The 24,227-nt window shown below is 41.4% G+C and overlaps 14 protein-coding genes and 2 non-coding genes across 16 annotated transcripts, besides 1 other annotated feature; 7 read left to right on the top strand and 9 right to left on the bottom strand.

The window, feature by feature from the left end:
* Positions 1-164: 164 nt before the first annotated feature.
* On the top strand, positions 165-581 carry MRPL38 (mitochondrial 54S ribosomal protein uL14m; the record flags this gene model as incomplete). The annotated part of the gene is made up of 1 exon (XM_018132061.1): positions 165-581. The coding sequence occupies one exon, from the start codon at positions 165-167 to the stop codon at positions 579-581; it is 417 nt and encodes a 138-aa protein (XP_017987361.1).
* A 152-nt stretch (positions 582-733) lies between these two features.
* KKQ8 (putative serine/threonine protein kinase KKQ8) lies at positions 734-3,064 on the bottom strand (the record flags this gene model as incomplete). The annotated part of the gene is made up of 1 exon (XM_018132060.1): positions 734-3,064. The coding sequence occupies one exon, from the start codon at positions 3,062-3,064 to the stop codon at positions 734-736; it is 2,331 nt and encodes a 776-aa protein (XP_017987362.1).
* A 302-nt stretch (positions 3,065-3,366) lies between these two features.
* AW171_hschr42256 (LrgB family protein) lies at positions 3,367-5,157 on the bottom strand (the record flags this gene model as incomplete). Its single annotated transcript, XM_018132059.1, has 1 exon — positions 3,367-5,157. The coding sequence occupies one exon, from the start codon at positions 5,155-5,157 to the stop codon at positions 3,367-3,369; it is 1,791 nt and encodes a 596-aa protein (XP_017987363.1).
* Positions 5,158-5,465: 308 nt separating this feature from the next.
* MRP49 (mitochondrial 54S ribosomal protein mL61) lies at positions 5,466-5,867 on the bottom strand (the record flags this gene model as incomplete). The annotated part of the gene is made up of 1 exon (XM_018132058.1): positions 5,466-5,867. The coding sequence occupies one exon, from the start codon at positions 5,865-5,867 to the stop codon at positions 5,466-5,468; it is 402 nt and encodes a 133-aa protein (XP_017987364.1).
* Positions 5,868-6,181: 314 nt separating this feature from the next.
* Positions 6,182-6,238: a sequence feature (similar to AEL115C; no intact open reading frame).
* Positions 6,239-7,035: 797 nt separating this feature from the next.
* On the bottom strand, positions 7,036-8,511 carry AW171_hschr42259 (uncharacterized protein; the record flags this gene model as incomplete). The annotated part of the gene is made up of 1 exon (XM_018132057.1): positions 7,036-8,511. The coding sequence occupies one exon, from the start codon at positions 8,509-8,511 to the stop codon at positions 7,036-7,038; it is 1,476 nt and encodes a 491-aa protein (XP_017987365.1).
* Positions 8,512-8,792: 281 nt separating this feature from the next.
* Positions 8,793-11,576, bottom strand: MCD4 (mannose-ethanolamine phosphotransferase MCD4; the record flags this gene model as incomplete). Its single annotated transcript, XM_018132056.1, has 1 exon — positions 8,793-11,576. One exon carries the CDS (start codon positions 11,574-11,576, stop codon positions 8,793-8,795), a length of 2,784 nt encoding a protein of 927 aa, XP_017987366.1.
* Positions 11,577-11,792: 216 nt separating this feature from the next.
* Positions 11,793-13,433, bottom strand: JJJ2 (Jjj2p; the record flags this gene model as incomplete). The annotated part of the gene is made up of 1 exon (XM_018132055.1): positions 11,793-13,433. The coding sequence occupies one exon, from the start codon at positions 13,431-13,433 to the stop codon at positions 11,793-11,795; it is 1,641 nt and encodes a 546-aa protein (XP_017987367.1).
* A 142-nt stretch (positions 13,434-13,575) lies between these two features.
* Positions 13,576-13,649, bottom strand: AW171_hschr42262. Its single transcript has one exon. It is a non-coding gene; the product is annotated as a tRNA-Asn (tRNA).
* A 360-nt stretch (positions 13,650-14,009) lies between these two features.
* Positions 14,010-14,528, top strand: AW171_hschr42263 (HDL372Wp; the record flags this gene model as incomplete). The annotated part of the gene is made up of 1 exon (XM_018132054.1): positions 14,010-14,528. The coding sequence occupies one exon, from the start codon at positions 14,010-14,012 to the stop codon at positions 14,526-14,528; it is 519 nt and encodes a 172-aa protein (XP_017987368.1).
* Positions 14,529-14,839: 311 nt separating this feature from the next.
* On the top strand, positions 14,840-15,364 carry FMP33 (Fmp33p; the record flags this gene model as incomplete). The annotated part of the gene is made up of 1 exon (XM_018132053.1): positions 14,840-15,364. One exon carries the CDS (start codon positions 14,840-14,842, stop codon positions 15,362-15,364), a length of 525 nt encoding a protein of 174 aa, XP_017987369.1.
* Positions 15,365-15,659: 295 nt separating this feature from the next.
* AW171_hschr42265 (HDL370Cp) lies at positions 15,660-16,826 on the bottom strand (the record flags this gene model as incomplete). The annotated part of the gene is made up of 1 exon (XM_018132052.1): positions 15,660-16,826. One exon carries the CDS (start codon positions 16,824-16,826, stop codon positions 15,660-15,662), a length of 1,167 nt encoding a protein of 388 aa, XP_017987370.1.
* A 1,216-nt stretch (positions 16,827-18,042) lies between these two features.
* On the top strand, positions 18,043-18,810 carry AW171_hschr42266 (HDL369Wp; the record flags this gene model as incomplete). The annotated part of the gene is made up of 1 exon (XM_018132051.1): positions 18,043-18,810. One exon carries the CDS (start codon positions 18,043-18,045, stop codon positions 18,808-18,810), a length of 768 nt encoding a protein of 255 aa, XP_017987371.1.
* A 127-nt stretch (positions 18,811-18,937) lies between these two features.
* AW171_hschr42267 lies at positions 18,938-19,009 on the bottom strand. Its single transcript has one exon. It is a non-coding gene; the product is annotated as a tRNA-Cys (tRNA).
* Positions 19,010-19,803: 794 nt separating this feature from the next.
* Positions 19,804-21,324, top strand: ATP2 (F1F0 ATP synthase subunit beta; the record flags this gene model as incomplete). The annotated part of the gene is made up of 1 exon (XM_018132050.1): positions 19,804-21,324. One exon carries the CDS (start codon positions 19,804-19,806, stop codon positions 21,322-21,324), a length of 1,521 nt encoding a protein of 506 aa, XP_017987372.1.
* Positions 21,325-21,720: 396 nt separating this feature from the next.
* On the top strand, positions 21,721-23,124 carry IBA57 (Iba57p; the record flags this gene model as incomplete). Its single annotated transcript, XM_018132049.1, has 1 exon — positions 21,721-23,124. One exon carries the CDS (start codon positions 21,721-21,723, stop codon positions 23,122-23,124), a length of 1,404 nt encoding a protein of 467 aa, XP_017987373.1.
* Positions 23,125-23,509: 385 nt separating this feature from the next.
* On the top strand, positions 23,510-24,187 carry RPS5 (40S ribosomal protein uS7; the record flags this gene model as incomplete). Its single annotated transcript, XM_018132048.1, has 1 exon — positions 23,510-24,187. The coding sequence occupies one exon, from the start codon at positions 23,510-23,512 to the stop codon at positions 24,185-24,187; it is 678 nt and encodes a 225-aa protein (XP_017987374.1).
* Between the last annotated feature and the right edge of the window lie 40 nt (positions 24,188-24,227).

A 24,227-nucleotide genomic window follows, 5' to 3' on the forward strand; every position in this document is an offset into this window, starting at 1 on the left:
CATTAATTATGTAATAGTTTATCATTTAATACGGAATTCAAATTTTTGATGCTGACAATGTTGCGTTAAACATCTGGTCTAACGGAAACTGAAGAAAACGCTAATACTGCACATAAGACTAACTTCAGCTTGGTACTACAGGGCATATTTATCTAGCTACAGTTATGATATATCTAAAGACCATTTTAAAAGTTATTGATAATTCTGGTGCCCAACTAGCAGAATGCATTAAAGTGCTTGGTAAAGGTTCACCTAAGAGCCCAGGAAAAGTTGGTGATAAGATCGTTTGTGTTGTACAGAAGGCCAAACCGTTAAATCAGGCAATCACCGGGCAATCTAACACGAATAGAGTTAAGAGGGGTGATATTGTACGTGCTGTGATTGTTCGTACAAAGCAGAGAAATATGATCCGTCGAGATGGCTCGACAATATCGTTCAGTGATAATGCATGCGTTTTGTTAAATAAGACTACTGGTGAACCATTGGGAACAAGAATTATGGCAAATGATGGTGTGGTAGACAGAGCATTGGTAGACAAGGGCTATAGTAAAATATGTGCTCTAGCAAGCAGGATTCTATAATCCTCTTGTATCTGGTTCATAGGAATTAAATAGTACCTTCTAAAAATCGTGTATTTAACCCGAAGTAACATGTATATTTATATGCATCTTTGCCTCAACATTTTTCGTTTCTGGGAAATGAAAATGGGAATGCAATATTTGTCTGATGCCTGCTAGCTTTGTTGCTGGCATTGGATGGCAGTGTACTTATAATTTATGCAGCAAACAGTCTTTCGCATCCACGGCGTCTCTAATAACTTCGGAATTGGAATCCTTTTCTTCGGTTGCCATTGGAAAACATTGTAAAGGCACATTTTACGACAGCGATTGAGTTCTTGGTTCACATGTCGCATTTCTTCAAACACTGAATATTCCCCTCTTTCTGTCATCTCTTCAACGAAGGTGCTATATATTTGATCCTTATCCTTGTTTGCAACTTTCCACAAGTAATGGCCCAACACCATTGTACAATAAATAATGCCACAACTCCAGCAATCTACTAATCTACTATCATATTCCCTATTAGGGATAAATTCTTCTGGAGCAACGTATGGCTCAGAGCCAACCTTGCCAGTCTGGAAGTGTACATTCTTTTCCCATGCAGTCTGAAAAACCGAACTGGAGCCAAAGTCACATATTTTTAGTACACCAGTTGGTGTAAACAAAATATTTTCAGGTTTTAGGTCACAATGGGCAACCCCATGTTCGTGCATATATTGTACACCATTAAGTAGCTGCTTCATGAAACAATCTGCCTCCAATGGGTGAAGACCTGAACCAGACTTACCAGACCTCGTCAAGAGATTGTAGAGGTCCCCCGACGGACAAAATTCGAATACCTCCACAAATGCATCGTGTGTTTGCATAAGATCAAAGACTTTTAGGATATTAGGATGCGCAGAGAATGTTGAAGAATTCACTATACCTAACCTACCACTCAATGAGTGTCCGATTACGAATTCAGAGGTTAAACGTGTACTAAACTTTTCGTGAGATTCGTCAACTCTCGGTTTTAATTCTTTCAGAGCATAAAATAGCCTGCCATTATGTTCAAAAGTACCTTTACATGGTGAATGATGAGAACTTACATCATCATTCGCATGGCTTATGTCTTTTGAGGTTACCCAAACAGTACCATACGCACCATGGCCAACCATTCCGATACATTTCCCATATTTTTCAGCTAAAATTTGCTTTGCCTTTATATTTTTTACATTGGGAGATACCTCAGCCGGTGAATTCTTATCTAAATGCTCTATCCCGTCATTTATTCGCTCTGCCAAATTATTTATCAATTTTAATTCATCGCTTCCGATTGCAGCATGTTTGTTCACTACTTTTGGCATTTTGTCTTTTCCATGGTGTAATTCATGTCCATAATTTTCATCAAACTGATCTTGTTCCACTACTGCCGGCTTTATTTTCTGTACTATTGCCTCCTTTGCACCTGTTACTGCGCCTGCTATTGATCCTACTACAACGCCTGCTGCAACCCCAGTTCCAGCTAATACACCCGACATATGTGGGCTTCTCGCTGCAGCGTCTTTCACAGCTCCTATGGTAGCACTCACAATACCTAAGTGACCATTCTCAGCGTCCTCTTCATCCTCTTCTTTAATGTTGGTAAATCCTTCCTTTGGAGCCATACTCACCCGGCCTTCCAAGTCCGGCTTAACTGAAGGCAAGATCGAGTGCGCAATGTTCATCTCCCCATCCTCATGCCTATGAAGCTTGAATACCGATGATAGCCAAAATCCACCACTTTTTGTCTTATGGCAATCGATATCTTGAATTAAAGGCATGATCTTCAAAATATGTTCATGATGTCCGGACTCGTCAACACGAAAGTGTTCGTCCTGTATAACATATCTCGGCTTCTTCGTCTCTTTTTTCATCGGGTCTGCTGACCCATGTGGGGTCCTATCCTTGAACTTTGAGACCGTCGCACTTTGTGAGCGCTGGAGCGAACGACCACGTTTATTGGGGCTTGGAGCATGAATCGCGGCCTCTCTCATGCTATGATCCAACTGTGCATCAATAGACGGATCAGCATCACTTTCTACCGCTGTCTTATACAAAGACTCCGTAGCATAAGATAGCTTGCTGCTACATTCCGTACCTGTCCGAAGGTCACTCCCTGCGAACTCGCCAGCTAATAGCACAGATGATGAAGAATCAGTACCATTATCCTTACTATAAAATTCAGCAGTAGCAGGTGCATTTTTCATTTTTAAAGATGAATCGTCACTCAACATTGATTCCTCGGATTTGTTATTACGAACACTTTGCAGTTCAGCACGAGGCGACAAAGACAGCTTAACAAGTCCACTCAAAGGCAGATGCTTAGGAGATTGTAACACATATGTAGCTGAAGAAGCTGAAGTAGAACGCGAAGAAGGTGGTGGGGTAGGTGAACGTGACTTAAACAGTCCTTTGAATGATTTTGTAAAAGAACGAGACCTTTTCACTGAATTTTCTCGTGAAATTCTCACTTGTTGCGGCATTCGCTTTATAGAGATATCAAATCCAACAGAAGCTTATCCTTCGAGTCCTAGCCTTGTTTGTTAACCGTCGAATACCTATATTAGTCGTGTAGTTAGCGCTTGTTTTGCACCTGTTTCGTAGTTTTGTTTATTAAATCACTTTTACGTAGAAATGGCAAAAAGCGTTTCTTTTTTTGATGAACTTTACAGTAATATATACAAACAAATGAGCTATATAGAGAGCAATAGTGTAATTGCTGCCTAGCCTATACTAGCCGGTGTTAGACATGGCATTAGCCTTCTTGTTTGTTTTTATGTGCTGTTTATAATGTCGCCAATTTATCAACCAATGTCTGTACCCCTCCAATGGAGCTTAAAATGACTATTAGAGTGCCAAAGAGAACAAAAGAAAGTGTCGAAATAGCCGCCGCTCTGTGATCAACTCCTAATAGGTAGGCTGTCGCGATCGCTCCGCAGTTGGTGCCCATAGTAACTCCTCTCGTTACGAAGTCGTCCGCAGGGACTTTGAGCCAGTCGAGCGTCGGACCCCCTGTGATGGCACCCAGAATTCCGGTCGCTACTGTTGTGACTGCCATTAAAGTGATAGAACCATTAAGATTAAGTACTGTTGGGGTGCTTAGAGCGAGTGTAGCACTTCTCCCAATAAAACCGATCGAGTGGGATGTACTAATACCGATTTTATGGCATATGAGTGGATAAAGCGTCAGAGACCCAACAGTGAGACAAATAATGGGTGGGACCAGCGACATGAAGTGCCTCCAGAGCTCCCGTCTATAAGTAAACATTGGCATTGAGAGACCAACGATAGAGACATCCATGCATGAACTAAAGACATCGCCAGCGCCTGGCCAAGTATGGTTATGGTAAGTGTCAAACAAATGTAAGTAATTGCGACCAGTCTGGTACTCGTGGAGCTCTGATATGAAATAACTGATGTTCCTATGCTTGATAAGCACTGCGATCAGCATTATTAGCCATGTGAGGGCTACTGAACAGAGGACAGGGTGCAAAAGGCGGCGATATTTGGGCTGAATAGGAAGTGGTATGTCATTCACCAACATAAACAAGCATACAGCAGTGAAAAACTGGAATGGCATAGGGTAGTCACTAGCAAAATAACTTATTATAGAGGCTATGAGCCCCAAGGTGTATAGTCCATGATGCAAATGTGTTCGTAGTTTTGTAAAAGTTGGTAATTCTTCTACCTTTTCCGGTAGAGGTGATTCAGCATTAGATTGATCAGTGTGGGTGATTTTCTCGTTAGTACTATTACATTCTTCCTTTGAAACGTCTGCTGTTGGTAGCAGTTGTGGTATAGGTGGTAAAGTGTCAACACAACCTACACTACGTGCTCGAGTAAGGTCCGCTACAGTCAGATTGCTCCTGCCATGATAGGGTGCCTCAGCAACTGTAAACGGCCGACTTGTATTTGTAACCGTACGCGATATGTTAACTCCACTATTTGTAGCCAAATCCATCAGATGATCCGCTAAATCCCCATCATAAAGGTAACTATCGAATGGGCGGTACCCCTCAACTCGCGCATTGTCATCCCATGAATTTATAGAAGCAGCACTTTCACTGTGGGAGCAGGCCTCGGTCTCGATCTCTGGGGGTAAAGATTCATCTTCTCGATGTTTTTGCCATGGACAAAGTTGGCAGAGCATTGTAATATATGCAACTCCCACATATGCTACAATATACCCAACTATAAAAGTCACTGCAATAAGTCCTGTTTCAGCTGCACTTATCGGAGGACTAGTTGGTAGCATAACAAATGCAGGTGTAAAATATAGGTTCATCCACCTTAGAGACCATCCCAATGGCACATCTATGCATTTGATGTAAATATCACTAATAGACTGCTTTGCCGCCGACAGCACACACATAATAACAAAGTTTATCAACATCACTGCAACAGAGGCAGGAAATTTAATCTTAAACACTCGTTTAAACAAAGTATCGAACCCATACAACACGCATAATATCATTAATACGCCTATAGGTATTAAAGCATACTCTCTTATTAGCTGCTTATGGTATAGTTCAAAAAACCGCCGTAGTTGCAGCTCCTGGCGAAACCTTGCTTTCATGACACGACCGATATAGAGTTACGTTGGGCTGTAGTGGATTCAACGCCCTTTTTATCGAAAATGTCTTTACTGCTCAGTGAGAGTCCCCTATAAACAAGCATTAATCCGAGGCATACTTATAAGTACGGTTCGTGACCGGTGAAGGAGGTATTGTTACCCCGCCATGCGATGGTTGATTACTACTGATTTACCTAAGACTTGCACATAGGTACACGTTAAAACCCCTTGAGCTTGTAATTTGGTCTTTAACACTATATCGTATCTCTGTCTTATTTTACCTATTATATAGGTGCTATTGAAGGCACAAATTATTGTTTTACTTTGTGCTGAATGATCTCATCTTTTGGTACAGGTTTATGGTCTAGTACTGTTAGTAACTCCTCCATGATCTCATCATCTCTCTTGTTTCTCATATCAACTTCATGGGCAATTCTTCCGTCATGTCCAAGAATGTTTAATGTACATGGGATTCTTTTATTCTTATCCTTGTTTACTATGCGTGTTACTTCAATCGGCAACCTTGGATTATAGAATTGAAGCGTAGGTAGGTAGTTATGCCAAAATTTCCTAGCGCCCATATGGCCGTCAAAATTATCATACTGAAAGGTTAGTTTTAGCGATGCCACATTCGCATTGTTAACTATAATCTGCGATTTCGGTGTTAAACTAATTTTATTAATAGCCTGCAGTTGTTTTTTTATGGATGACATTCTTTTCGGTTGAGAATATAGGGCAGTAGCGATTAGTCAAAGATCAAACGAACCTAAACCAGCTTAGATAGTGTTTTCTAGCGCTGAAGTTGATATTAATAGTAGTGATGGACGGCGGAGTAGAAAATTTTCAACAAGCACAGTATACGAATGTGTAAATGATAGGGAACGTGGTCAGAATATGTAAATTAACATTTACAGGGTTACTCATCGCTGTAATGTGTACCTATATACATGGTCTAGGTGCCTCTACCTGCGAGGTATGACCCTGTGTCTTTCTATAGAAAGTTCTGTTGGTATATAGGCAAATGTCATATAAAATATTCGAAATCCATAGACAGGGACTGAAACTTGTCTTCGCCCAAAGCCACTTAGTAAGCCTATCTCCGATAACTACCTTTTTGCGAGTACAAACTCTTCAGTGCTTTTTGGGGAGGATGTGGCTGGCAAGGTGTTAATGTTCCACAAAGGAGCGATTCCCGCTTATCAACGATGAGATCATTGTGAAAATAGGTTCTCGGCGCTAGAAGTGAAGAAGGGTGCAGATGGGTGTATGTTTACACCAGTATCTCGAGGATTAATTTTTCCGAAGGGCCTACAGCTCTCCGGATTAATTTGGCGGATTAATGTTTGCCGCTTCGTGGGCAACGTATGTGGGAACCGCAGAATGTGGGTGCCAAACTGATCCCGCTGCGGATCCCACGTTTTCATGTATAGTTGATTGCACCTGATCTTCAAACTGATTGAAATTATCCGTCTGCAGTCAGCCGCCGCCCGTACTCATCGCACCCTGTCGGGTATTGTTTCATCACATATAGGGAGATCGAGCAGTCACTAGCAAAGATCCTGCATACTTCGTCTCTGACAGGTTTGATCGGCACAGGTTTATACGCAAAAGGTACCTAATCAATAGGTCGAAATTCTTGCAAGGAGTCCCCTAGTACTAAGTGGTGTGTTGACTACCGATGCCAGGAACTCATAAAGTCATGTAGGTTCCTTAGTCCATTGTAAGCTCCGAAGGGCTGGGTTTTTGATGTAAAATCCAACTCGAAGTTTTTCCGAAGTGCAGACTAAACGAGATCAGACAAAATTAAACGAGATCAGCAAAAAGCAAACAAGCATTGTAACAACTTCAGATAAAATATAGTGAGCAATGGAAAAAGAGGACTTAGGGTTTTAGCAGGTAACTGGTTGCCAATGCAGCAGTCCCAATTATCATGGAAATATATAAGAAAAACTGCGGATTGGATGACACAGTTAGTTTGTATATGGAAAGGAAAACTGGACCAAAAACTAAACCACAAATACCGTCAATTAAAGCGATAGCACCTAAAAATTCCCCTGCTTTACCGGCAGGTGCGTACTTCAACGATGCAGCATGAATTGTAGGTATTATGAGACCACAAAACGCCTGTATGAAAACGTAAAGATAGAGCGCAACCTCATTGTATACTAGGATAACCACAGCAAGTGAAAGTGTAGCAAACGCTAGTGAGCTTCGAATTGTAATTACGTCCCCTTCGTCAATTGCAGAGGGGTTTGGCGGCTTTCGGCTCTGAAGGAAGCGAAGCAAAATTGGTGATAGTAAACCTAGGAATACTGCACGTGATATTCCATATACTGAAATATAGTAACCAAGCTTCTGTGACCCCCAATTGAACACGTACGTAGCGTACAGTGAAACTGTCGGCATTATATCGATACATGTTGTCCTGAACATTGCCTGAAGTACCAGTAGGGTAATTACTGTGTACCGCGGCCGTAAAGAGCCTTTCAAAGTCGCCGGCAGCCACAGCAATTTAGCGGGAGCGAGAAAGTGCAGCAGGTTCGTAGAACCGGTAGATGACGCAACTCTCTGGTCCTCGTTGGACTTAGACATGGCCTCCTCGTGTCTTGACTCCGCCATCTGAATGCAACAACCAACAAATAGCGTCGCAGCCACGATAGAACAATAAAAAGGAATGACTATTTTCGTGCTGCTCGCCCCTACCATCAATGCGCTTACTAAGGGTCCAACACCCACAGCAGTGTATACGATGCTCATTGTCATACTAAACCATGCAGTACGTTCCTCTGGCTCGACAATGTCTGAGATATAGCTATTCGTAGTTGAAAGAAGCGCTATAGTATCCCCGCTTAATGCACTTATAGTGTGAACTAATATCATATAGACAGTTGTGAATGGCAAGTATGGTGTAAAGTAGAAGATGTAGAGAAACAATATCTGGATTAGTTCCGTAACCGCAATGTATATAAAGATAGGGCGTCTGCCAATACGATCTGATATCTTGCCAAGAGTTCCAGCCATGTAAGTGCCCACAACACCCCGGATCACCATTATAGCCATCCTAATGTTAGACGCTGACTTTTGAACTATCTGTTTATCACAGTTCATTGAGTTATGTGGTTCTGCTATCCCAGAACAGATTTTATCCAACTGCAGTTCAATAGATGGCGTTATAACCAGTGCTTGAGTGGTCATATATAGACCTATTAAAACACATAAAAGCACAATACCAGGTCTCTGTAAGACATTTTTGTTTCCCAGTTGTTTTCGCATTTCATGCTGCCATCTGGCTTCATCGGACCTGCTCATTAAAGGATACATCTCTTCTTGGCACTCTTCATCAGGAACAGCAAACATTGCACCAAGGTTCTTATTCAAGCTGCTACCTGTTCAATGTAAAATAGGATCGATATAGACTTTGTCAGCAGTTGCTAAAAGAACTAATTTGAATCCTATCGTACTTATCTGAACTGTTTAGTAGCTTGTCAGTTTAATTTAAAGGCTGCTGCAAAATAAAAAGTCGGAGCATTATAGTGGCTTATTTCAGCGATGTCTTTGATTTTATAATTGCTTAAATGATATGATATTTTTAAAAATGCTCAAAGCTTACATAGTACAATGGGATATCAATGATCAACCTAGTTAATCTTTCTCTTTTCAACTGGCTGTGGCTTGGCGTCCTCGAGGTTTCTTACATTGCTTATTAAGAAATGGCTAACAACTTCTAATATTAACATAAGTAAGGAACAGAGAATGGCCAGGCAATAGTTGGAAATAGTAACACCAATATCTAACCAACTTCCCTCAGTCTTTAACAGGTAGAAGAAGTTCAATGACAATATATCACTTGTTGATATAATGAGTGATGAAATGGTATAATCCTCAATTTGTAACCTCATATTCATAAGACCCAGGCCAGTAGACAGAATAATGTAAGGAATCACTAACTTGGCAAGTAGTAGGGCTCCCATAGGGAATGGGTCGAAAATTGGCATCAGTCTGTACACAGAGTCCAGTGAGAATGATGATATAGATGCCACATTTCCAGTACCGAAAAAGGCCACTTGTAGCAAGAAAAACCCAATCACTGACACTCTAACCAGCTGTAGAGGACGTTGACGTTCATCTTTCGGTCCGGTTAAAGCGCGTATACGTGTTTCAATCTGTATCCATTGGAGCACATAAGCTGTGAAAAGGAAGTAGAAGAATGATTCGAAAGAAATTGTCAAAATAAGGAATGCGGGCGCGAATGTCAAATAGATTGTGAGATACCTGACCCGATAATCGCTGCTTGGAGATATGTAATGTATTAGGGGCATTACTATTAGGGATAGAACTATTAGCACCCATCCGCCAATTCGTGCGTCGTCTGGTAGACCGTTACGATTCTGTAGGGATACTACTGATTTATTTGTTACAAGTTGCATTAATGCAATTAAAACAACTTGCAAGATAAGTGCGAGCCTGGTATAGCTTTCAGTATAGTTGTACACCTTACGGATAGCATAGATGCCGCCCAATATTAAGATCAGTCCAGAGATATTAATCATTGCCAAGCTTTCAATTTTCACTGCATCAAATAATGTGAAAATAGAGATTGCAGCGCTGGTGAGTATCCATTTTACATTTGGAGCGTAACCAGTAACTCCACAGAAAAGAGGATAGAATGCCAAGATATTGAAAATAACAGTGAAAACCCACCGGTGGAAGAAACCATATACAATACCCTCATACATAGCAACTGTTAATGCTCCCAATGCAATTCTCTCAAGAGTAGAAGTACCTTTGAAGAGTTCATTAATTCCCTCTTTTAAAATAACCCTTTTGGAGGAAACTTGACTCCAGAAAAATATTGGGAAGAGAACGTACATGTAATAATTAAATGGAGCTTTTTGATAGAACAGCATGTAATTCAGTGACGACGTCAGTCCAAATACAATCGCGGAATTCGATAATGAGGCTTTTATGTTATAGTCTTTTTTTAAAACAAACAACTTTAAAAACGTAGTAAAGGAATAGACGATCCATCCAAGGAATCCAAGAGTAACTACCGATCTTAGGAATCGCCAATTATAAGTAGTCATATATTGGAGCCCCTCTAATGAAACTTGTATCAGTTCTTCAGTCAACTTGATCGCTTCTTGCTCCAGTTCTTCATCACCATGTAAAATCTGATCAATAAGATATTCAATTTCATCAATGTAATTCTCATATGGTTTCTCAGCAAACTTCCAATACTCTTTGTAATATAGCTGGGACTTACTAATTTCAGCTTCCTTAACAATGTATTGCTCCAAGATTTCCTTAGCGTTATTGAATAAAGCCTGAAGTTTGGAGATCTCACTATCATTGATGTAGGCAAGAGGCAATTCTCCAACTGAATTTGCAGGGTAGTTAATTCCAATTAAATAAGACATTAATGAGGCAATATCTGCTTGGTTCACATCATTACGCTTTATTCCATGCAATTCCCAGTTCTCGGTATAGTTGTCGTAAATTGGAACCTTGTTCCTAATGGGTTTATTCAGCCCAGCACCCCATGCAACTAATGGTGTTCTGGTGTTGTTAGGATGCCCGTCACCGTGAGATCCAAAAGCGCTCATCCCATGGTCCGCTGTAAATATGAATGCAGTATCGTCATCGCCAAAGAACTCCTTCACCTTTGGTAACATTTGTTCAATCTGCTCATCGATATATTTGACATTATCATAATATTCAGCTGAATACGGCCTGTAAGAATGCCCAGCAGTATCACATCCAAGCAAATGTAGGAAGAATACATTCCCGCTCTGCCTCAATTCAGCATTTAAGCTGGCGTTTGCTGTAGAATTCTGAAACAGTTGATCCAAATGTCTGAAAACATACGCGTCAAGTTCAATTGAAGATTGCGTGAAATCCTCAAACTCATGGCCATACATCCAGGCATCCACTCGGGAAGGATCACTAGCCCCGTCTTTAAACATTGGCAATATATCAGGTGATCCAAATGAATATGTATGCGAGGTTTGATTAAAGACGCTATCAAAGTCTACAGGGTTCTCTTTCCAACCCTTTGTAACGGCACTCACATCTTCGTAGAAACCTGCAATCATTGCAACATGGCCTGGCCTTGATTCTGTGGGCATTCTGGTATGAGAAATACCATATGTGGCATTATTTTCTACCAAACTTCGAATGTAAGGCGCCAAGAATTCAGATTTGCCAGTTGTGGGGTGAACTACCTTATCAAAAGTCGTGTCAGCACGTAAACCATCTGCAACAATTAAAAAGAGACGCTTGGCAGGAGGCGTCGTGGTACTTTGGAAATGTTGCATACCATGAACCAATGGAGAAACGAAGTATATATCAAAGATGGACCATAGGTAATATACATGGAATATGACACCGATGAAAACTAGCGCAATTCGATCCTTACGCCACATACCTAATTAATTGGCTTGTGTTGTGTACCGTGTTATAATACAGAGTTCATGTTTATTATTTAAAGTACGTGTTTTAGGTGAAAATATAGATTATGGCGAAAGAAAATGGTAACCATCCGTTGAAAATGAAAACCTTGAAGGTGGTATAATACTTTGTATAAGCTTGCTAAAATATTTTCTTATAATATAACAATACTTATAGTTAATATAGTAAAATTAATTATGTGTTTGAGTGAATGTCCCAGTGGCATATACACTCCTCATTAGATTCGTAAAAGATTCTGCCACTATCCTTTGTCTATTTTGGATTTCATATAGTTTTGACACAACCTCAATGTCATAATTCTTGGCTTGAACGTATGCAGACATATTCTCGACACGTACCACCCTTTCCTCAAGCAAAGAGTCTGCTTGGGTCCTACGGGCAAGAATTGAAACTAGTTTGCGTTTCAACTGATTGGTCCTGTTATTAAATTCTAAAATCTGGGCCCTACAAGTTTCAATTTCAGCTTTATTCAATATATTACACTGAAAACTTGGCATGGGGGGCAATTGCATATTTGGCAAAGATAGGTCGATTTCAAATTCTTGAGTTGGAATAACGTCCAGTTTGTACACCCTCGGTATTGGCATGTTAACAGGGTCTGTTAGTTTCACTGAATCATGAGGTGATTCGTGTAAACGGTTCGGCCTCGATGCTTTGGGAGGAGCTGATGAAGTGTCGTTTGAGAGTTTTTGTCTTTTCAAATGTAATCTATCTAAAGTGTCACTTACGTTCCTCATATTGAAATACTCATATTGTTTTGGTAGATTCTTGTCAAGCTCATCCAAACTAAAATCTTTATTTTGCTGAGCATCTACGCTCTCTTTAACGTGAGCACCGCCTGAGGTAGCGGCTGCTGTAGGAATGGGGCTTTGGTCTTCTGAGTCGAATGACCTCTTTTCGAAATCGCTAAGGTCTTCTGGAAACAAAGTATACTCCTGTGAAGTTTGATGTACTGAGAATGAATTTGTCTCACTCTTATCCCGGTCTTTATCCGCTGCTAGTTTATCTATGATGTCTTTCAATCCCTTTAAACTCTCTGTTTGTGATGTGGGCATGTTTTTCAGTGGTGAAGTAGACCTTGTGTTACGCCTGGAAGCTTCAAATTTCGTTCTTGCATAATGACGATGGTTTGGACTGGCAAATGGAGACGCCAGATCGTATGGATCAGTCTTGGGCATTTTTTTACCAGGGAATTCCTCGTTTACAGTAGGGAAGTCCTTAGATGACGCGGTTCCAGTAGAATATGGAAACCTAGCGCTAAATGTGGAAGATTTCTTCTCGTCTTTCTTTGGTGGTGTCTTAGGATTTCGCTGATTCTGGTAGCCCTTTGGGTTAAACGATTTTGTTCTAGGAGCGTGGGTTTGAAGTTTGTCACGATATGGCGAACGTTGGAGAATATCTTCCGCTCCAAACCCATACGGCTGTTCTTCGTACGGTTTCGTACACTTCGGCACTGCCTTCGGTTTTTTTATGTCTCCTGGTAAGCGACCACCATTAGGAGTGGTATTAGATTTATCTAGTGGGTCAAATAGCGATGATAAGCCTTTCTTCGGATAATACTTGTGGAGTCCTTTACTTATCAATTGTCTGTCATATTTAAGTCTTTTTTCCTTATCAGTTAAGATAGAATGTGCATGAGCAACTATCTTGAACAATTCCGCAGCTTCCTTTGATTTTGATTTATCAGGATGTAGCTCTCGAGCCAGCCGCATATATGACTTTCTGATCTGGGTCTCCGTTGTGTCAAACGGCAACCCAAGAACAGAATAATATGTAGTCTCATCCAACTGGATATTATCTGAGTACATCATGGTGCGCCTAAAGGCAACTATTAGCAGCTATCCACTTTGCTGATTGTAAAGTGTTGTGATTAATCTTTTGTTCATAGTACTTGCAGCAACAGATGAAGGGACCAAAGCGATGTTTAACTTTTTAAGTTTACAAAAAAAATTCCGACCTCGGTGAGGATTGAACTCACGATCTTGCGATTAACAGTCGCACGCCTTAACCAGCTTGGCCACGAAGTCAAGTTGTTGGTAGTCGAGACATCTAAGGTGAATACAATCTGTCATTGACAAGACCTGATTTCTTACATCTTCGATGCAGTAAGCTAACAAATAGCGGCAGCATGTCAACTACTGAAATCGTCCCCAGGAAGCTTTGTTGAGAAATCAGGTAGGCTCTTTATCTTCTTAGTAGATGTCCTGTCACTTTCTGTTTATGCGACAGCGTGGTGAACGAAACACACATTATAGGTTTTCCACATCGGTATGCTCGATTACTTTCGTCGCGTCCCTTTGTAAAGACAAGAACGTTCCTAGCAGATAAGGGAATTATATGTGTACTAAAGTCAAATTTACACCTCTTGATTATATTAATTTTGACGTATGACATTCAATTTGCTTATAAGCTTGGCTAAATTCTGGATTGTCGCACAGACTCTGAGTATTATCATTGAGCATTTGAAGAACTCAAAGTATGGTCCATTCAGAAGCAAATCGGTCATGTCTAAGGATAGAAGAGTTGGATTGCCTCATCTAGTTAAAATTGTACGGTCTAAGGAGCTGATAAAATGCTCCCGCGATATTACGTTGACGATAGACATGTCTGAGCGTATGCAGCAGATTAAGAAAGCCTACATAAATCAAAGGAAATTACCAATGTTAACATCTAATACGTCTGATATTTCAGATAATGATTATGATCATATATTATCTATTAGAGAAGCATCGCTGAGATTTAGCAATAAATTAGAGACAATGGCGGTTGATAGCGACTTTGAAATTCCAATTGCCTATTTCACTAACGATGAAGAGATCTTTGCTTTTACTGACGCACATGAGTTTCAGCTCCAGAACGAGTATAGTTATATAACTGAAGACAGTTTCAGGCGCTGGCAACATTAATATCCTTAGAAATAAACAGGAGCCTGGACCTACCGTCGTGGCGCTCTTTTGGCCGCATGCAACTGTAAGAATTTATTAACTATATAAGTATAGGCTGTAAAAGAAGCCTAGTGTTTTTAATAAATGATATACTGTTGCTGCCGCAATGTGAAATTAAACTCAATGTAAACAAAATTGTTACTAGTTGTCGCCCAGTAAGGGATACACGTAATTTTTAAAGGGACAGGTCCAATTACAAATGTACATATAAGAATAATATATTGTGGGAAATTACATCGTTTAGACTATTCTTTATACAGGTATACGTCAATATGCGTTTCTCACGGTTAGCATGGCAGCAGCTGAATAAAACAGTGAAGAATGAAATTCCAACTGGAATCCTTAAAAGGGGACAGAATAAGCAAAATTTACGTTATAGTAAAACCTCACTTGCATCAAACATAGGAATTAATGCTCTATTTGGCATGGGGCTTTACTGGTTGTATAAGGACTACACGCAAAAGATCCCTTCAGAGACTGGGAACAAAACTGGACCAACAGCCAATAAGCCGACATTATTTGGAGAAGACATTAAAGATTACAATGAGTTAGTACAGACCCTGGGTTCCTTATCATATGGTGACCTTTCTTTCATGTCTGTTTCGTGGGCTTTTCTTGGTTACTTCACCAGTGTTGCAGGAGAATCGTTTGGTAAAAAAACGCTTGTTTCAAGGTCTCTTTTGTTTTTAACTTTAATGTACCCTCCCCTTCAACTACTCTTGGTCTATAGGCCTAGGTATAGAAGACGTCTACAGCACGATGGTGAAAGAGGAATGAAGACGACTCATGAAAATTAGTCAAAAAAAAACAATGGGGCCACGATCGGCGACAGGAACGGATAAAAGTGTGGGAACACATTATTAAATACTATACATAATTACATATGAAAACCGAGTATAAAAAGCCATATGTGTGCACTATATTAAAAAGTGAAAAGGTTGTGTGCACGATTGAAGTTGGAATGAAAAATCGAAATGGAAATAAAATGAGTGTAATTGAATCAGAACTAAAACGATTCAAATGCTACGTTCGCGAAGGACAGAATGTCAAATAGTATTGGATTACCTGTTTTTAAATTAATGACATGCTTCTTTAACAGGTTTCCAAGTTAATAGCTTTTAACTGGATTGGAGAACATTGAGGAGCAATGTATTGGTCATACAAGTTGTAGAAGGTGCCGGACAAACATTGGTAGAAGATGTCGCTGTCACCCAAAGCCAAGTTACCTTCTGGAGTTATGGACCAACCGTTAGCGTAGATAGCACCGTATTGTGGTGGTGGACCGTCGAATTGGAATTGTCTGTTAGAAACGATAGAACCGATTCTACCGTGGGAGTCACGTAAGATGGAGTCCTTCAATGTCATTTCTAATGTACCTTCAACCTTACACAAGGAACCGGTGACTGGGTCGCTGATAGTTGGAACTGGAGCTGTTGAAGTTTCGGTTGCAGTTGGGGCCAAAGTGGTAGTGTTCTTGGTAGCTTGAATTTGACCATCAGGAATCTGTGTCACAGGGTCAAGTGTTGGACGAGTATCTTGAGTGGTGTTTTGGTAACGACCAGGTAGAACGATAGGAGTTGGAGCAGGGATATATGTGGCTTGAATTTGGCCATCAGGAATCTGGGTTACGGGGTGAAGTGATTCACCAGGAGTGCTGCTGGCTTCAAGTTGACCATCACGGATCTGGTCCACAGGGTCAAGAGTAGGACGTGGGTCACGAACGTATGGCGCTTGAATTTGACCATCAGGGATCTGAGTCACAGGATGGAGTGTAGGACGAGGATCAAATGTAGATTCTGCGTCAACTTGGTCAAGTTTAACAGGTCTACCAGGCCCGGATGTGGTCACCGCTTGAATTTGACCATCTTCGATTTGGATAACTTCAGCTGCACGTTGGACGGCTATGATTTCACCATCGAGCAAGGCTCTAGCATAAACGGGCTTTGTGAAGGTAATCGACCTCGCCTTCTGTTCAGGCACACGAGCTTCACCACGGGGAGCTATAGTAATCGACCTCGCCTTCTGTTCTGGCACACGGATTTCACCACGGGGAGCTTGAGTAACAGTAGCAAGCTCTCTCTTGACGACCTGCGTAGGAGTAGAGAGAGGGATCACAGCAATACCAAATGGTATAGTATGCTCCGTAACAGCACCAGGATAGGTAGCAGTTGGCTTCAAACTTGTCCAGGACTCATCATCAACGGCAAAGGCAGTAGAAGCGATAAATGCGGTAGCAGCAAAAACTTGTTTGATTTGCATTCTATTTGCAATGGGTCAATCAAAAATGTAGTAGAGGAGTTGCTAATGCTCTTTGATTTGATATCGATGTAATATAAATAATGTATTTCGGAACAAAATTCCAACCTAATCTAATCTCGTTATCGGCCTCTTTATATATTTTATAATCTATCAGGTCTTAGGAGGCTGGCACTGATAATAAAAAGTCGTTCGTGTCGCTTAATTGAATCCCGCAATCTAAAATTAGTTGGGAACTTGATCCCCAATACGTTTCCAAAGTTAGAAAGGAACCAACGCCTAAATTTAGAGGGAATTTAAATCTTCCGATTGTTCAAAGGTGATCAGGGGTTGGAGGTGACACGGATTAATACCTTTCACCGGAATTATTAACGCCTTAATAGACGCTTGCGCCTTGAAGTATGCTGGTGCATGCAGCTGGTTATCTCATTTATTGAAGTCCAGAAAATACGATGCAGCACTTTGAAATTTAGTACCTTTCAGGCCCGGCAATTAGGTTATAGGCAAACGCAACTACAGCTTTTTAGCGCATGATGTGATTTTTAACGACATAGAAATCAGTGGAGATTCAATAACGTGATGCACAACGGTTGGCTTACATAAATTTCACGAGCAGTTTTAAAATGAGTGGGCTTGTATTCAAAAAAAATGCGTCGATAAGAGCACATGAGATCAAAAGGACTTTTGTACCATTTTGCACTACATGGCAATGAAAGTCTTGCGCTACTATTTTTACTTTAAAACGATTAACATGCTATGTAATGAAAGGTTATATTAAACGAACTTCCGTATTATGAAGCGTTATAATTTACCCCCGCGTTATTAGTTGCGGTATTCAGAATGCTCTGGTTTTTATTTTACAATCTGCTTCCGAAAAAGCTAAAACCGCGAATGTACGATATAGACTTGATTTTTTTTGAAAGATTGTTTACAAAATTGTCTACTTAGTGTAGTCACCACAACGGCGGCTATTTTGCACTTGTGCTATAAAATGGACTGGAGTCGAACACAAAAAGTAGGTTATGCGACTGAGTACCGTCGAGTAAGGTGGGTACAAATGGGGTTTATGTAGAACAAAAAGTATTTAAGTCGGAAGAAAGTACCGTTTCAGGGATCTTTTTAGTCGTGACTCTTGCTTTCTTAGAGGTAAACCATTCGGTCAACTGTTCAATATAGTTCGTTTCGTTTTATTTAACCAATCGTCATCTATTATACAATTATGTCTGTCAAAAAATCTATCATAGCAGCCACAACAGCACTAGCTACAGGAGCGATGTCTGCGTACATCGCTGGTGAGCCTTGGTCAACCTTGGTTCCTGAGGGGTACTACGAGGGAAGCTTGAGCGAATACCCCAACACCTTCGGTGTTGCAGTAGTCCCATTGAGTCCCAAGTTTGCCAAGAATACAGCTACTGTTACTGTGGCAAAGAGAGAGACTGTAGCACAGGGAGCGGATGAGATCCAGGTTCAGGCCCCTGTTGAAGTCCCTGATATTGGCGGAGTCGCTCAAATCAACGATGGTCAGTTGCAGTCAGTGAACAACGCTGTTAAGTCAAATTCTGCCGTGGCACAAATCAGAGACGGACAAATCCAGGCCACAAGGGGCTGTCCAGCCCCAGAGGAGTTGGAGAGGCTTCTAGCTTCAAACCCAGCGCCACGTGACCCCAAGGACCCCGTAAATGCCTACTCCTACAAGTACGAGGGAACTTTGGAAATGACGTTGAGCGATTCCATTCTTCGTGATGCGCACGGCAGAGTCGGATGCATTGTTGCAAGCAGACAGTTCCAATTCGATGGCCCACCACCACAGGCTGGTGCCATCTACGCTAGGGGCTGGTCATTAACCCCACAAGGTAATTTGGCTTTGGGTGACAGCGACGTTTTCTTCCGCTGCCTATCTGGGGACTTCTACAACTTATACGACCAATCCATTGGCGGTCAATGCTCTCCAGTTCATTTGCAAGCTATTAACTTGATTAGCTGTTAGACTGTAGATATAGAATAAACAGCTAAGATATTGGCATTTTTTTAATTTAATATATCGACTAGCATGTTATAATAAGAAAAAGGACATTTAATGTAGCGACGGTTTACAGCCGTGGTTGCAAAAAATAAGCTCGCACTCAGGTTCGAACTAAGGACCAACAGATTTGCAATCTGCTGCGCTACCACTGCGCCATACGAGCTTACTACTTAACAGGAGAAGCTATGCATACGCATTAAGCGCTACAGGCGCTGGGAAGTCTGTCGTAGATCAAATAGACACCCCTTGGAGTCAGCAGCGAGAAAGAACGTCGGATCAGATCTATTTTGAAAAGAGTAGGAGTAGTTGCTAAACTAACTCGAGAAACGCTGTCGCAGATGCAGATAAGAGCATCGATGAAACAGCAGTAAGGAAGAGCGTCGGACTAGATATGTATGAGGGAGTACCTGTCCAGTTTCCAGTATACCGAAGAAATGAAGATGGACTAGATAAGCTTAACGTATCTAAAGGCGCAATAGCTAGACATGAGAATATGACTAGAAGTCGAAGGAAGACACGTGGTCATTGACTAAGGTTAGATCTATATACATAGTACACTAATCTATCATTGAGTATCTAATATACACGTGATTAAGGAACTTAACGTTAGCACGTGATCAGTTAGGTAGTCCACGACAAAGTCTTGCCTGTGTACTAAACGAGAGAAACGACACAATTGCGGTGCTCATGTGATTGTCGCGTAACGCACGTGATTGTAAAGATTTCAGTCATGAAAGACGAACCAATCACGTTGCTCTAAAATTTTCTTTCCCACCCATAGTGAAGCTTTGCCAGATTTGGATCGAGTGTGAAATATGCAGAACCCAGGTTCTCCCTTCCCATATTTTACTAAAAAGCTTCTATCCCAAGAGAAGTTATATCAAATCAATTGTTCATTGTAGAACTTGAGTCCATCTTAGACAAGGTCTAGTATTGTACAATACGGTTTATTTGAAAATGGTCTTGCCAAAGTTATATGCTGCTTCTTCGCGTGCAGCTTTGAACGCTGCTAGACGTGCCATTCCATTCAATGGTGCTAGAGGTTTAGCTTCTGCATCTCCAGCTGCTGTTGGTAAGGTGAGAGCTGTGATTGGTGCTGTCGTTGATGTTCAGTTTGAACAAGATAACATTCCAGCTATTTTGAACGCTTTGGAAATTAACACTGCCAATGGTAAGCTAGTTTTGGAAGTTTCCCAACATTTGGGTGAAAACACTGTTAGAGCTATTGCCATGGATGGTACTGAAGGTTTAGTTCGTGGTGAGAAGGTTGTCGACACTGGTGCTCCAATCTCTGTGCCAGTTGGTAGAGAGACTTTGGGTAGAATCTTGAACGTTATTGGAGAGCCAATTGACGAAAGGGGACCAATTAAGTCCAAGCTCAGGAAGCCAATTCACGCCGACCCTCCAACTTATGTTCAACAATCTACTTCTGCTGAAGTGTTGGAAACTGGTATCAAGGTTGTCGACTTGTTGGCTCCATACGCCAGAGGTGGTAAGATTGGTTTGTTCGGTGGTGCCGGTGTCGGTAAGACTGTGTTTATCCAAGAGTTGATTAATAACATTGCTAAGGCACACGGTGGTTTCTCTGTTTTCACTGGTGTCGGTGAAAGAACCAGAGAAGGTAACGATTTGTACCGTGAAATGAGAGAAACTGGTGTTATCAACTTGGAAGGTGACTCCAAGGTGGCCTTGGTTTTCGGTCAAATGAACGAACCACCAGGAGCTAGAGCTAGAGTTGCTTTGACTGGTTTGACAATTGCCGAATATTTCAGAGATGAAGAAGGTCAAGATGTCTTGCTTTTCATTGACAACATTTTCAGATTTACCCAAGCTGGTTCAGAAGTGTCTGCTTTGCTAGGTCGTATCCCATCTGCTGTCGGTTATCAACCAACCTTGGCTACCGATATGGGTTTGTTGCAAGAGAGAATTACCACCACCAAGAAGGGTTCCGTTACTTCTGTCCAAGCTGTCTATGTCCCAGCTGATGACTTGACTGATCCTGCTCCAGCTACTACTTTCGCGCACTTGGATGCTACCACTGTGTTGTCCAGAGGTATCTCTGAATTGGGTATTTACCCAGCTGTCGACCCATTGGATTCCAAGTCCAGATTGTTGGACGCTGCCGTTGTTGGTCAAGAACATTACGACGTTGCAACCAAGGTTCAACAAACCTTGCAAGCATACAAGTCCTTGCAAGATATTATCGCCATTTTGGGTATGGACGAATTATCCGAACAAGATAAATTGACTGTCGAAAGAGCTAGAAAGATTCAAAGATTCTTGTCTCAACCATTTGCCGTCGCAGAAGTTTTCACTGGTATACCAGGTAGATTGGTCAGATTGAAGGACACTATCGCTTCCTTCAAGGCTGTTTTGGATGGTAAGTACGATCACTTGCCAGAAAACGCCTTCTACATGGTTGGTGGTATTGAAGACGTTGTCGCCAAGGCTGAGAAGTTGGCCGCTGAGGCTAATTGAATTGTTCGTTGACGACGATTTGTACACCCGCATTATATTTTACATTCACAAAATACAACCCGATGTTATTCGCATGTACAGAATTCCTCCTCGATTAATTCAGCCTCTATGTCAAATAGATAATATTTCAGAACGTTTTACCAATGAACTCCAACTCAAAATTATGATGACGATTATTTTTTCCTTCACGTCAACTGAGAACATGCTGGCTCGATTAGATAAGTACTAAGTATCAGACTACAATTTTATATTCAATAAAATAACTCGACTTTGTATAACCCCGTAATCCAGCGATTTTCACTCCTGTACTTTCTACTTTTAATTTTTTAGCTCATGATAGTTTATGCCAAGATGGATTTTTCTTCGGCTGGTATAATTTAATACTGAGTAAATTTTATGTACAATGATGACTATCACCTCATAAGCTGCAAGTTACCACTTATCACTGATTTTAATATTATCCATATGAAACGATGTCCGTTGACCTTATTGCGGAGTTTTTCGTGCAGCAGCCGTAGATTACGGCAAGCCCCCCAGTTTGTCGGTTGCGAAATCCCTAATAAGGCATTCTTCAAGATACGCGGCCCAGATTCATGTAAGTTCTTAAATGGCTTGGTGACTTGTAAGCTGCTACCTCATTTTGTAAAGAAGAGTCTTACAACCATTAATCCTGATGCGGATTCATCGAAATTGGGCAACAATGTAGGCCAGTTTGACATGACCAAGAGCAATTGGGGCATCTATAAAGAAGGCAAAAATGCGAATGGGCCATATATTTCTCGTTTTGGTACGTACAGTGCCATGCTGAATAGTAAGGGGAGACTAGTTTCTGACGTATTTCTATATCCATGGCCATTGACTCTAGAGCACGCTAGAAACACCAAGTATCCAGAATTTTTGCTTCAATGTGACACATCCGTTGCAGAAAAGATAGAAAGTTTGTTCCAATCACATATATTGCTTCAGAAGGTCAAATTCACGCGCGTCAATGACCTTCGCGTCTGGAGTGTGTCCATAGACATGAGCCATTACCCCGAATGGAATAGAGATTTCTCCTTGCCGGACGAGTTCTGGAAATCTATGACTTCTACAAGAACACCAGATGAGGCTTCGCAATTTGCAAGTTGGTTCATCGATCAATTTTTCCCTTCTAGCAGTGGGAAAATACTTGGTGCGTATTATGATAAAAGAAATATCCAAAAGTCTGCCTCTGCATCATTTTATTTTATCACATCAAATGATGTCCTCGATATTGGTAGCCTCTTCGACCCGCAAATGGTACAATCACAGACCGTGAGGGCGAAATCCACTCCTCGTGAACTTAAAAAGGAGAGATTCTCAAGAGGCATTCTGGAAGGCTCTGATGAAATCCCCCCTGAAACACTCATTGCGCTGGAACTAAACTTTGACCTGCATGACGATGCCGTTAGCTTTGATAAAGGTTGTTACGTAGGCCAAGAGCTTACAGCAAGGACATATGCCACAGGTGTTATAAGAAAACGCTGCGTTCCCGTTTTACTCGATAAACCACTCAGTTTCTCGCCATCCGGGTTTCTGGATGTATATGCGGAAAATGAGTTATCAGGAAGCGCCACTAATTCCAGTCCTTTCGGCAGTGGGCGCAAACAGCCCAAGAAGAGACCCATTGGGAAGCTGCTACGTACTATCGACGAACAAGGTGTTGCATTACTAAAGCTGGAATACATTGAAAACGCAAATACAAAAGAGAAACCATCTTGCTACGTTAAAGACCCAGAATCGCTGGAAAAGGTCAATATGAGAATTCACAATATCTTGTAACTATGAAGTATTTATTATTTATTCTATCATCTCCCTTTAATTACATGTTGTGACTGTACTGTATAACTTCAGTACATCCATAACCCATACATTTTTATTTCAAAGAACTTTCGTGCTGGAAGAAAAATTACAATGGTTTAGGAGCCCCGACCAGGCGTATCCGAGCCTACGGTCTCTCTAGGCCGAGGCCGGTGCGGAAGGCTGCTAGCGTACGGAGGCGACGCTGCCTAGCAATCTCCAACCAACAGTGGAGGACTCGCAAGCGCTCCGTCTTCCAAGTCCCCGTTCCGAATCTACGCATATGTCGAAAGGTATATGCACGATATTGAAAAGTACACCTCCGTAACGTACATTCGAATTCACCAAGGATACTAGAGAGTACAACATGTCTGACCACGAAACTCCAGTTGAAGTTCAAGAAGACTTCGAAGTCGTTCAAGAATTCGCCCCAGTTAAGTTGGCCACTGCCATCCCAGAGGAGGTCCAAAGAGCTCAACAAGAGATCAAACTGTTCAACAAGTGGTCATTCGATGAAATCGAAGTTAAGGACCCATCTCTAGTTGACTACATCCAAGTCAGACAACCAATCTTTGTCGCTCACACTGCTGGTAGATACGCCAACAAGAGATTCAGAAAGGCTCAATGTCCAATCATTGAAAGATTGACCAACTCCTTAATGATGAACGGTAGAAACAACGGTAAGAAGTTGAAGGCTGTCAGAATCGTCAAGCACACCTTGGATATCATTAACGTCTTGACCGAGCAAAACCCATTGCAAGTTGTTGTTGATGCCATCATCAACTCCGGTCCAAGAGAAGACACTACCAGAGTCGGTGGTGGTGGTGCTGCTAGAAGACAAGCTGTCGATGTCTCCCCATTGAGAAGAGTTAACCAAGCTATTGCTTTGTTGACCATCGGTGCTAGAGAAGCTTCTTTCAGAAACATCAAGACCATTGCTGAAACTTTGGCTGAAGAATTGATTAACGCTGCCAAGGGATCTTCTACCTCTTACGCCATCAAGAAGAAGGATGAATTGGAAAGAGTTGCCAAGTCCAACCGTTAGGAGAAAGCTTTTGCTGTTTGCACCATTTTGTTTACGGTCT

This window comes from Eremothecium sinecaudum, chromosome IV, assembly GCF_001548555.1.
Source record: "Eremothecium sinecaudum strain ATCC 58844 chromosome IV, complete sequence".
NCBI lineage: Eukaryota > Fungi > Ascomycota > Saccharomycetes > Saccharomycetales > Saccharomycetaceae > Eremothecium > Eremothecium sinecaudum.